General features: G+C 41.5%; 1 protein-coding gene across 5 annotated transcripts in view; it reads right to left on the bottom strand.

Annotated features, from left to right (window-relative positions):
* The window catches only part of AP3S2 (adaptor related protein complex 3 subunit sigma 2), a 72253-nt gene that overhangs the window by 47601 nt on the left and 11313 nt on the right, over positions 1-13339 (bottom strand). For 2 of the 5 annotated variants that reach the window (XM_064376289.1, XM_021674349.2), the window contains exons 4-5: positions 3175-3246; positions 256-321 (exon numbers count right to left, since the gene is read on the bottom strand). The exons of 1 other annotated variant lie outside the window; for it this stretch is intronic. In XM_064376289.1, coding sequence (XP_064232359.1) covers positions 256-321; positions 3175-3246 — 138 coding nt within the window. The remainder of the gene's footprint in view (positions 1-255; positions 322-3174; positions 3247-13339) is intronic. 2 more of the 5 variants (XM_064376290.1, XM_021674350.2) reach the window with 1 other exon arrangement.

Here is a 13339-nt window from a genome sequence, read left to right as displayed (position 1 = left end):
CTGAGGTCAGGAGTTCAAGTTCAGCCTGGCCATCATGATGAAACCCCATCTTTAAAAAAAAAAAAAAAAAAAAAGAGAATATAAACTTGTGGTGAGCATATGGAGCAATGGGAACACTCACCCCCCCCCGGTTGGTGGAGGTATAAATTGATACAATCACTCTGGAAAGTCTGGCATTATCTAATAAAGTGGCAGATACAATGGCCTACAGCCCGAGGCCTTGAACCTCAGACTTCTTTTGCCAGTGCTGCAGACCTGCTGGTGCCTTTGTGCTTCCCGTTTCTTCCTTCTAGAAGCCTCATCTATGACCCAGCAATTGCACTGTTAAAAGAAACAGATGTTTCAAGAAAATGTACAAAAATGTACAATAGCATCCATTTTCAAGAATATTCATGATGACATATTTCATAAAAGCTCCAAACTCAAAACAATCTAGTTCCATCAGTCACAGAATGGATAAATTCATACAATAAAATCCTATGCAGCAATGAAACTACCTAAGGATACATGTAACAAAATGGGTGATTCTTACAAATAACGGAGTAAAGAAGATAAAACACACACACACAAAATGTTTATTTTCCTTGGAGGCTGAGTGCGGTGGCTCACGCCTGTAATCCCAGCACTTTGGGAGACCCAGGTGAGTGAATCACCTGAGGTCAGGAGTTTGAGACCAGCCTGGCCAGCATGGTGAAACCCCATCTCTATTAAAAATACAAAAATCAGTCAGGTGCGGTGGCAGGTGCCTACAGTCCCGGCTACTCGGGAAGCTGAGACAGGAGGATCACCTGAACCCGGGAGGCAGAAGTTGCAGAGAACTGAGATCACGCCACTGCACTCCAGCCAGGGTGACAAGAGCAAAAGTCCATTAAAAAAAAAAGTCGCTGTGGAGGCATTCTCTGGGTTACCTACACAATGAACTAGCTTAGACTAGGGGGTTGGGAGGCTACCCCTTTTCCCAGTAAGACAGGCTGCACCCAAGCACAACTTCCCACAGGACCCGTAGCTGTCTTTTCCAGGTGTGTATTATTCCACAGGTCCCCAAGTTTGCAGGTGTTGGGCAGCTGGCATTCCCAGACAACTTCTTTTCTTTTCTTCTTCTTTTTTTTTTTTTTTTTTTTGAGACAAAGTTTCGCTCTTGTTGCCCAGGCAGTGGCGTGATCTCGGCTTACCACAACCTCTGCTTCCCAAGTTTAAGCTATTCTCCTGCCTTAGCCTCCCAAGTAGTTGGGATTACAGGAAGGCACCACCACACCCAGCTAATTTTGTATTTTTAATAGAGAAGGGGTTTCACTATGTTAATCAGGCTGGTCTTGAACTCCTGACTTTGTGATCCATCCCCCTCAGCTTCCCAAAGTGCTATGATTACAGGTGTAAGCCACTGCACCAGGTCCCCAGACAACTTCTATAAGCAGCTGGCACACAAATACAGATTTCCTGGTGTCTAAGCATTTTGCATCTCTTTCCACTAGTAAGGCTACTCTCACAGATGTCTGATAAAAAAAGAGAGCACTGGGGGAGCAGGGTGATGGGGAGTCATTCCAGCAGAGATGCCTCAATACACCTCTCCATAGGGACAATGTGGGGGTGTAGGATCTGTGCCTTCTCTTTTGATTTGAAAATTCCCCCTTTCCTAGTAAAATCTATCCCTGAACGTACACCTGAGATGTTAAGAAATTTATCTGCTGTCTGGTGAGCAACAGGTGGCATCTTCAAAGAATCCACTTTGCATACCAAGTGGTATCCTCCAAAGTAACACCTTGTACTTAACAATATTTTCGTTCCTTTTTTTTTTTTTTTTTGAGGTGGAGTCTCACTCTGTCGCCCAAAATGGAGTGCAGTGGCGCAATCTCAGCTCACTGCAACCTCTGTCTCCCGGGTTCAAGCAATTCTCCTGCCTCAGCCTCCCAAGTAGCTGGGATTACAGGCACCCACTACCACACCCAGCTAATTTTTGTACTTTTAGTAGAGACAGGATTTCACCATGTTGGCCAGGCTGGTCTTAAACTCCTGATCTCAAGTGATCCGCCTGCCTCGGCCTCCCAAAGTGCTGGGATTACAGGCATGAGCCACCACATCCAGCCTGTATTTAACAATATTATTTTAAAATAATAATAAAGCCTACAGAAGACACCCCTCCATTCCCCCGGTATTTTGAGAGACAAAACTTGACTCCACTGAAATGTCATCCAAACTCAAGAACGCATTCACTACATTAGCCTGGAAAGTGGGGATCTGCCAACCTCAGAGTCAACTAAGACTGAAGACCCTACTGAAGAACAACAAGCAAGTCCTTTAGACAGCAATGCTAGTGATGAGGGATCTAAAAGCTCCTACTTCATCATGATGAAATGGCTAATAAAGGATCATGGCTTAGCAATGAGTAGCAGTCTCCTAAAAATCATCACTCTCCAAGGGCCAGGGATCATAATGACAACCATCAGTTGAAGAAAAACCAGGACCAAGCACACGAAAGACGCACCAGTAAACTGCAGAGGGGACAGCCTGTGAGAAGCTGAATAAAACTAACATGGCAGTTCTTATCCCCTTGCTGGCTACCTCCCAAGTTTAATGTGGCACATGAGGACACAGGCCATGTCACGGCTATACTGGCAAAACAAATCTGAGAACAGGTACTTGGGGCCATTTTGATTCTGCCTCTGATAGTCTGCTTTCCTATAGAATATCACCTGACCTTGAATTATATTACAGATCTCTTAGTCACTATATTACTCTTTAGGAACGATATAAATTTTACTATCTAATTCAAAGCCCCTGTGTCATGATAATTCCAAAGTTTCATGGTCACTGGCCTATGACAAGGAAACTAATTTTAGAATCAACATAAAACTATTCATCTCACCTTTGGCCAGGTAGCCAGTGACACCGTTCTCCTATATCAAGAAGTCTGTCTGTAAACAGATGAACCATGATATAGGCCTAGTAATAATCTTATGCATGTTAAAACTGTTAACAGATCTTAGCAATAATAAAAAACAAACTATTAAACCTATTAAATAAAACAGGATTTAGGACTATCTAAGGTAAAAAAACAAACAAACAAACAAACAAAAAAACAAGAAAGAATATGAAGGTGTAGAGGTGGCTAGAGATGCCCAAGGCTCTTGGTTTTCTAGTAACCCTAGTTTGGAAGAGAATTGCAAGAGAATGTACCTTATCCATATGGAAGATCAAATCCAATTCACACACATTTTCAAAACACTTATCCAGAGTCTCCACAAAAACCTAGGAAACAAGAAGAAATAGATAAAGAAGAGAAATAGGAATATATTCATAGCTTTATCAATGTCACATCTGAAAGTAAAAGGGGCAGTCACAATACTATTTATGATGATTAAAAAAAAAAAAAAAGCCTACCTTTTGTCTCTAGCATTAGCTGATCACCCTACTTCTCCCAATTGAGAGGGAATCATCTGGGATAGAAAAACCTTGTTTTCAACAACACAACCAGCAGATACCTGGGGCTCTCTACCCCTTTACAAGATGCTAATTTATGGTGAGGCATAATGGCTCATGCTTACAATCTCAGTACTTTGGGAAGCCAGGGCAGGCAGATCACTTGAGGCCAAGAGTTTGAGACCAGCCTTGCTAACAAGGTGAAACCCCATCTCTACTAAAAACACAAAAATTAGCTGGGTGTGGTGACATGAGCCTGTAGTCCCAGCTACTTGGGAGACTGAGGCATGAGAATAGCTTGAATGAGAATTGCCTGAGGTGGAGGCTGCAGTAAGCTGAGATCACACCACTGCACTCCAGCCTGGGTGACAGAGTGAGAGTCTCTCCAAAAAAAAAAAAAAAACCTACATAAAAGAAATTAAAATACCAACTACGTACAATTCTATGTCCTCAATACATGTACAAAAATGTTTTCATTATTATAGGATTAACATAGTGTTTCAATTTCATTTAACATTAACTTCAAAACACCTTCCTTTTTAATTTTTTTTGGTCAGTTATTTAACCTACAAAATAGCTTCCTATGAGCACAAGATGGGTGCTCAGAGGCAAACCACCAGTTCCAATGTAGCGCAAGTGGGTGCTTGTAGGTAAAGCACCCCATTCCAATGTAGCACAAGATGGGTGCTCAGAGGCAAAGCACCCCGTTCCAATGTAGCACAAGATGGGTGCTCAGAGGCAAACCACCCCATTCCACTGTAGCACAAGGTGGGTGCTCAGAGGCAAACCACCCCATTCCATTGTAGCACAAGGTGGGTGCTCAGAGGCAAACCACCTCATTCCACTGTAGCACAAGGTGGGTGCTCAGAGGCAAACCACCCTGTAGTAGCCAGCTGCTGGGGAGATAGACCCACATGCCATGAGGAACCAACGCACACTATTGGAGCTGGTCCTGCTCTGTCTCCTCTATGAAAGTAAAGCTTTATCCAGTGCTTGCACTGTTTCCCTTGGTGACTCTGATACCAAGATGCAATGGGCAAAAGCATTTAGATTCCTTCCCTGCAGCTGGTAACCAGTGCACTGTGTTGTGCCAGATACCAACCACTGTGGAAAACTATTAGACATTATGCATTAATGAGCTATGACCTAGCAATTCTGCTCTCAGATAACATATCTGGCAGATAGATACACGTATGCCAAAAACCACATACAATCATTTCATATCAGTGCTATTCGTAAATCTTTACATTTTTAACAGTGCCAGAATATTTCACTATAAGGACAATGTAGCTAAATGGATCTATTTCTCAATCACTGTGCTGGGTACTTGGTAAGCCCTTATAACCCTGCAGTTCAAGTCCTTCAGTTCTGGGAAATTCTGTCAAATTATTTTGTTGAGAATTCCGTCCTTTCCACATTCCTAATCAATTTTTCTGGAGCTGCTTATATTCAAGTACTGGACCTCTGTCTTTTTTGAGATGCAGTCTCACTCCGTAGCCCAGGCTGGAATGCAGTGGTGCAATCTCAGCTCACTGCAGCCTCTGTCTCCTGGGTTCGAGCAATTCTCCTGCCTCAGCCTCCCAAGTAGCTGGGATTATAGGTGTGCGCCACCACGCCTGGCTAATTTTTGTGTTTTTAGTAGAGACAGGGTTTCACCATGTTCGAATCCAGGCTGGTCTTGAACTTCTGACCTCAAATGATCCCCCTGCCTTGGCCTCCCAAAGTGCTGGGATTACAGATGTGAGCCACTGCACCCAGCCTCTGTCTTATTTTCTTATATTTTCTCTCCCATTTTCCATCTCTGCCCATTCTAAGACAGTTGCTAAACTTAATTTTCTAATACTTCAATTAAAGTGGGTTTTTTGTTTTTCCATTTCCTCTCAGGTTTTTTATTTCTAAGAGACCATTTTGTTCTGTGAGTGTTTTTGTTTGTTTAGCACCCATTTATGTTTGTCTTCTTTTATTTCTCTGTGGCATTTTTTTGAGACAGGGTCTCACTCTGTCACCCGGGCTGGGGTACAGTGGTGTGATCTCAGCTCACTGTAGTCTCCGCCTCCCAGGTTCAGGCGATTCTCCTGCCTCAGCCTCCCAAGTAGCTGGGACCATGCCTGGCTAATTTTTGCATTTTTAGTAGAGATGGGGTTTCATCATGTTAGCCAGACTTTCTCTGTAGCTTAAGAATAGGGTTTTGGGTTTGTCTGGTTTTTTTTTTTAACTTTTTCCTTTTCTTTATATGGTATCCATTTCTAAGTTGCTTTTTATTGTTTGTTCATTTTGTCTCCTATGTTAGAGGTTTTCCTTAGATGTCTGATAAATTTGGTTTTTCATTCACAAGAATAAAAGGCTGACTGGAAGCTCTACAATCATGGATATTTGTTGCCCACCCCCATGGCTGTTTGCTTTCCCAGTGAAATCTTATAATCTCCTGCATGGAGAATAAAATACTGGTTGCCAGAAACGTTGTTGCTGACTGGGCTGTCAAGTTAGTGTTCAACAATCAGAAAACACATGACCATTTAATCCCAACTTGTTCCATCAAGTACACCTTGTGTCCCCTAAGCAGAGACATTTTCTTTCATCCTCTGCAGGGAATAAACCTGTAGTCTTGTGCTGGGGTAAGGGCAATTGACCAGAGACCTGGAATTGGGAAAAGGACTTAGGGAACAGCTTTCCCTGTCTGCTCCAGAACCACACCCCAGTGAGACTGTATGCTGCCAGCTTTCCCTACTGTTGGCTGGGATGTGGCTTGCCAAATCAATTATCAGGCATTCAGATTCTTGTCTGCTTTCAAAAGTTTCATTGCTATTGTCTCCTTTCCTGTACTCTCTATCCTTGTATGTGTACGTGTTTTAAAAATTCACTTTCTATAGTTTTAAAGGAAGAAAATGAATTTAGAAGTCCCTAAAAGGATTTTAGAAAATGAAACTTGACAAAATCTAAAGTTCTTACAGAAAATTAAATGTGAAAGACTACTCTGCTAAGAAAATTTGGAAAAACAGTGATAATAAGGAATGACTTGTTTTTCTAGATATCAGAATTCATTGTAAAGCTTTGTTAACTAAAATAGTATAATATTAAGGCTGGGCACAGTGGCTCATGCCTATAATCCTAACACTTTGGGAGACTGAGACAGGAGGATCCCTTGAACCCAGGAGTCTGAGACCAGCCTAGGCAACAGAGCAAAACATCATCTCTACAAAAAAATAAAAATAAAAAAATTAGCCAGGCACAGTGGCACACATCCGTAGTCCCAGCTACTTGGAAGGCTGAGGTGGGAGGATTGCTTGAGCCCAGGAATTCAAGGCTGGAGTGAATTATCATTGCATCACTGCATTCCAGCCTGAGTGACAGAGCAAGACCCTGTCTCCAAATAAATTTTAAAAATAAAATAAAATTCTAAAATGGGAATATAGATCAGTGGAACAGAATATAAATTACTGAAACATACAGGTTTATAAAATGCAATTTTTAAAATAAAGGTCATATTTTAAGTTGGGAAAAGACAAGCTAACTGATAACACTGGAACAGTTATCCTTTGGGAGAAAAATAAAGTTACCTATTTCAATGTAGACATAAAAACACCTAATAGATATTAATGAGCTAAATGTAAAAAATAAATTTAAAAAGCAATGGCAGATCCCCTGGGTGCCATCCAGGACCCTGGAAGGAGCTAGTCAGTGTGTGGCGAAGCTCTGAGGTGGCTGGTACTGTTAAAAGCAGGAAATGGAGGTGCCACCCTAGTTGCCTGAGCTCTGAACTGTGGCAGCCAGAGGACATGTGAGTAGAGCCAGACCGTATTTGGCAGCAGCACTGTGCCAAAAGGCTGTTTTCATTCAAGATGTTTAATGAAATGAAGACTGGGTTCTCAAGACAGGCTAGTTATCCAGGACAAGATGGACTAGCACCAGAAAAAGACATCCCCAGATAGTGGTGGCTTGGGGTGGGTGGGGGAGGGGAAGAGCTGTCAGATGGATCTGTTTTTCTTAGAGACTCAAAATATTATTATTCAAGATCACAATCAAGGTCAAGAGAAAGAAAATGAAGGACTAAAATACAAAGAGCATGCTGATGGGCAAAGAGGCTGAATTGAAGACATTGCGGACTCAGGCAGGAAAATAATAAGCCTATTTCATAATGAGGCAAGAAGTCAGGAATCCTACAACAAATCCTTTAAGAAATATACTTCTGAGGAGCATAATGACAAAGAACATTCTTCTGATAAAGGAAGAGAAAGGCTAAATTCATCTGAAAATGAGCTGGGCATGGTGGCTCACGTCTGTAATCCCAGTACTCTGGGAGGCCAAGGTGGGCAAATTGTTTGGGCTCACAAGTTTGAGACCAGCTTGGGCAATATGGCAAAACCCTGTCTCTACAAAAAACACAAAAACTAGCCAGGCGTGGTGGTGTGTGCCTGTGGTCCCAGCTACTCGGGAGGCTGTGGTAGGAGGCTTGCGTCCGGGAGACAGAGGTTACAGTGAGCTGCGATCATGCCACTGCACTTCAGCCTGTGCAACAGAGTGAGATCCTGTCTCGATAAATAAATAAATTCATCTGAAAATGATGAGGACAGACACAAACACAAAGAAAACCATCAAGAAGCAGAAGTTACTCAAGATAGAGGTCTTGTGAAAGGCATCATCGTAGTAAAAAGAGGGAAAAGAAGTCTCAGTCCAGAAGCAGAGAGAACAATCATGAACTAAAAGCAGGAAAAGAAAACCATGGGATGGACACGGTGGCTTATACCTGTAATCCCAGCACTTTGGGAGGCCAAGTCAGGCGAATCACCTAAGGTTCAGGAGTTTGAGACCAGCCTGGCCAACATGGCAAAACGCTGTCTCTACTAAAAATACAAAAATTAGCCAGGCATGGTGGTGCATGTCTGGTCCCAGCTACTCGGGAGGCTGAGGCAGGAGAATTGCTTGAACCCAGGAGGTGGAGGCTGCAGTGAGCCAAGGTTACACCACAGCACTCCAGCCTAGGAAACAGAGCGAGACTCTGTCTCCAAAAAGAAAAAAAAAAAAAAATGAAAACCATGGATCAGATCTTGCTCCTGCTCCAGATAAAAACTACATCTGTGTTGTGTATGAAAAATAAGTAAACAAATAAATAAATATGACACGCATAGGAAAGAAGCAGAAATAGTACAAGAAGCAGAAGTCAAGAGAAAAAGAAGAGCGTTGAGAAACTAAGAAGATCCAGAAGTTTAAGCCAGATTTCTAGTGCATCTCTTTTCAGAGGCAGAGGCATAGCAATGGATGCCTAAGAAGCTTTAGCTGGGAGGTTGGAAAAGGCAACAAAATTACAAGAACAGGAAGAAATAGAAATCGTTGGGGTAGGTGTTGGGGAAAATTTTTTTTAACTAAATAGTTGAAAAACAAAAACAAGAAATAGCTGCAGTTACTGGAGATCGTGTTCTCAGTGTTGCTGCCCTGTTGGCATCAGGAATGCCAGTAACTCAGATAGCTATGGCAGCTCAAATGGAAGCCCTGCAAGCAACAGCTTCAACAGACACAGAACAGCTATAAATAGGGATTGTGACACAGCAGCTGGAAATCCAGTGACATTTGGTGAAAAAAAAGTCAAGGCAAGAAAAACAGGGCAAACTCCCTGACTGCTGAAATATGACTTTGGGAAACAAGGACCAAAATGTCATATATAGAAAATGAGTGGATATGAAGAGTGAAGATGAAGCTACATGTAGCTTAGTTGATGAAGAAAGGTACAAGACTTTGAAGCAATAGGAAGTACTGTATTTAAAAATATAGATGCTCGGTATGAAAAGGCAAGATCACAGATCCACACAAAAAGAGGAATGGGGTTGGGTTTCACATCTTCAATGTGAGAAATGGATGCAGTTTGAAACAGATCACACTTTGAAGGTTTGCGAACTTAGAGCCTTCTTGTTCCGATGTTAAGTCCTCGTTCCCAAGAGCAAACGTTCCAGTTTGTATGAGTGTCGCACTGAATTTTTTTCCTCTCTTTTTGTAAGCTGTGGTAAAATACACATAACATAACATTTTACCATCATAGTGATTTTTTAGGTGAACAATTCAGCAGCATTTGACACGTAACCATCACCACCATCCATGTTCATAATTCTATCTTATAAAACTGAAACATGGCCGGGCATGGTGGCTCACACCTGTAATCCCAGTACTCTGGGAGGCCGAGGCAGGTGGATCACTTGAGGCTTGGAGTTTGAGACCAGCCTGGCCAACACAGTGAAACCCCCAGCTACTCAGGTGGCTGATGCACAAGAATCACTTGAACCCGGGAGGCGGAGGTTGCAGTGAGCCAAGATCGTGCCACTGTACTCCAGCCTGGGCAACAGAGTGAACCTCTGTCTCAAAAAAAAAAAAAAAAAAAAAAAAAAAACCACCAAAAAACTGAAATGCTGTTTCTATCTGCATTGGCTTTAATTTACTGAAAAATAAGATTTTCTTCATAAATATCAGATCAGTGATATAGGTACTGTAATCACGTTTATACTCACTTCCATTAAACCTGAAAGGACTATAGAAGGATAGTAATTTTCAGTTCATGAATTTTACTTTTCAAATATAAAATAGGTAGAACAAAATTTCATACATGTATTTTATGGTGTCTGTTATCTTGTGTACTTTTGTCTTAACCTTGTATAGTTATTCTCATCTTATAAAATATAAAATAAATGTTATGCAGATGATCGTTAGAAGATCTTGCCATTGGTACATAATCCAGCACAAGTAAGCTGGGTGGTGATTATAACAAAAATGATTTTCTCCAAAAGAAACAACAATGGCAAAACTATTGGAGAATATTTTCGTATCTTAGGAGCTATGAAGAAAACAACTGGCAGATGTACCTACATAAAGAAAAAAGACCAGTGGACTGGGAGAAAATATATGCAACAAATATAACAAAAAAAATCCATAAAATTAGGAAAAAATCCAACTTAAATAAACACATGAGCCACTGGAAAAGTAGACAGATGTCACAGACGTTTCCAAATACTAAAGATACACAGCCTCACTACTATTCAGGGAAACTAGTGAAAACAATGAATTTGCATTTTTTTTCACCCATCCAACTGGCAAATATTCTTACTTTTATCTTATTTTTGAGACAAGGTCTCACAGCACCAGGACCTTTTTCTGTCGTGCAGGCTGGAGTACAGTGGAATAATCATAGCTCACTGCAGCCTTGATCTCTTGGGCTCAAGCAATCCTTCAACCTCAGACTGGCAAGTAGCTGGGAATCACAGATGCATGCCATCACCCCAGGCTAATTTGTTTGTTTGTTTGTGTTGAGACAGGGTCTTACTCTGTCACCTGGGCTGCAGTGCAGTGGTGTGATCTCAGCTCACTGCAACTTCTGCCTCCCACGTTCAAGTGATTCTCCTGCCTCAGCCTCTGGAGTAGCTGGGATTTCAGATGCGCGCCACCACGCCCAGTTAATTTTTTTTTTTTGTATTATTAGTAGAGATGGGGTTTTACCATGTTGGCCAGGCTGGTCTTGAATTTCTGATCTCAGCTGATCCACTAGCCTCACCCTCCCAAAGTGCTGGGATTACAGGCGCAAGCCATTGCACCAGAACCTTTTTTGAATAAAAACAATAAAACTTTAAGATTTGGGCAGGGCTCGAGGCTGAGATGAGTGGATCACTTAAGGTCAGGAGTTTGAGACTAGCCTGGCCAACATGGGGAAACCCCTTCTCTACTAAAAATACAAAAGTTAGCCAGGTGTGGTGGCACACCCCTGTAATCCCAGCTACTAGGGTGGCTGAGGCATGAGAATTGCTTGAAGCTGGGAAGCAAAGGTTGCAGTGAGCTGAGATCACACCACTGCACTCCAGCCTGGCTGGCAAAGTGAGACTGCCTCCAAAAAATAAAAAAAAAATAAAAGAAACTTTAACGCAAGGTTTGAAAGAAGAAATGAATAAACGAGAGGGAAGTGAATAAACAAGAGGGTAATTCACTTCTATTTATAATTACAATCCAACACAGACTTTTTAGGACATTTATAAATTATTTGAGAATATATATGGATGAACGAATAGGTATAAATATCAGAGAATGTATTGAAAAACAACTGCCACCAAGGGAAATAACTAGTCTTACTAGGTATGTGAAACTATACTGAAACAATAAATAGCCAGGCATGGTGGCTAACACCTGTAATCCCAGCACTTTGGGAGGCTGAGGTGGTGGCTCACTTGAGGCCAGAAGTTTAAGACCAGTCTGGTCAATATGGTAAAACCCCATTTCAACTAAAAATATAAAAATTGGCCAGGTGTAGTGGCTCACACCTGTAATCCATGCACTTTGGAGGCCGAGGTGGGTGGATCACCTGAGGTCGGGAGTTCAAGACCAGCCTGACCAACATGGTGAAACACCGTCTTAAAAAAAAAAAAAGAAAAGAAAAAAATATATATATATAAATTAGCTGAGTGCAGTGATGGGAGCCTATAGTCCCACCTACTCAGGAGGCTGAGGCAGGAGAATCGCTTGAATCAGGGAGGTAGAGGTTGCAGTGAGCCGAGATTGCACCACTGCTGCTCTCCAGCCTGGGCAACAAGAGCGAAAATCTGTATATAAAAAAAAAAATATATATATATATATATATATATATTTTTTTCAACCAATGTTAAAGGTGTGGTGACTACATGCTAGGTACATGCTGTTGTTGATGCCACAGTCAACAAGTCATGTTCTTACCCAGTTTATATTCTGGGTGTGGGAAGAACAAAGAGGCAAAAGCAGCAAGAAATTTTCTATTGTCCTACATGTCCTGAAGGAAGTAAACAGGAGGATGTGATGGGGTTACTTCAGACAGAGTGCCAAGAAAGTCTCTCCAACGATTAAAACTTGAGCTGAGACATAAATGATAAAAAAAGTCAGTCATTCAAAGAGCTGAAGTGGAAGAACCTAGATGAGAGCATTCCAGGGGATAGAATGAGGAACGAGTACAAAGGACCGGAGGCAAAAACATCCTAGTGTTTGAAGAACAGCAAGAAGGCTAGAGTGTGGTGAGGATGAGAGTGTATACGGTGAGGGGAGGGTGAGGCAAAGGAGCCAGGCCATGTTGGGCCTTACAGGCTGTAATAGGGAGCTTGGGTTTTACTCTAAACTTAATACAGTGTACATTACAGTTTCTTCAACAAGGGGAGGTAAAAATGGATTATTTACGTTTAATATAATAGTTTGGAAAAAATAAGTGAGTTTTAAAATAAATTCAAAATACACAGAGATTTACTTATTTGTTGATTATAAGGCAAACCATTATTTTATCTACTAACAAAGAAAACAATGCTGTCAATTATAAGATGTCATGCAGTATAATACACATCCTGATTTTAGAGTTATTAAAGTGTGATAAAATGTGCACGTTAGAATATATGAAATATGATATTATAAGCCAGGATCTAGACTTCACTGGACAAGTGGTTCAATTATATAGAAAGTTGACATAGAAAATAAAATTGTAAACCCACACATGGAAAATGGAATCATGATTAATAAAAATTCAAACGTGTGAGGTACCTCTATCTGAGTAGAAATTTAAAATGACACACTTCAGTATTGGAGTTGGGAGGAAACAAACTTATATACTACTGGAGGCTTTATAAATTAACATACGTTTGCTTTCTTTTTTTTTTTGAGACAGAGTTTCACTCTTGCTGCCCAGGCTGGAGTGCAATGGTGCAATCTCAGCTCACCACAGCCTCTACCTCCTGGGTTCAAGCAATTCTGCCTCAGCCCCCAGAATAGCTGAGATTACAGGCACGTGTCACCACACCTGGTCAATTTTTTGTATTTTCAATAGAGACTGGGTTTCAGCATGTTGGTCAGGCTGGTCTTGAACTCCTGACCTCAGGTGATCTGATCACCTCGGCCTCCCAAAGTCCTGGGATTACAGGTGTGAGCCACTGCACCCAGCCAA

This window comes from Aotus nancymaae, unplaced genomic scaffold (assembly GCF_030222135.1).
Source record: "Aotus nancymaae isolate 86718 unplaced genomic scaffold, 86718_ANA_hifiasm-v0.15.2.pri h1tg000014l, whole genome shotgun sequence".
In the NCBI taxonomy this organism is placed as follows: Eukaryota; Metazoa; Chordata; class Mammalia; order Primates; family Aotidae; genus Aotus; species Aotus nancymaae.
Note: the sequence above shows the minus strand (reverse complement) of the source record. Positions and strands in the feature narration are given on the sequence as shown.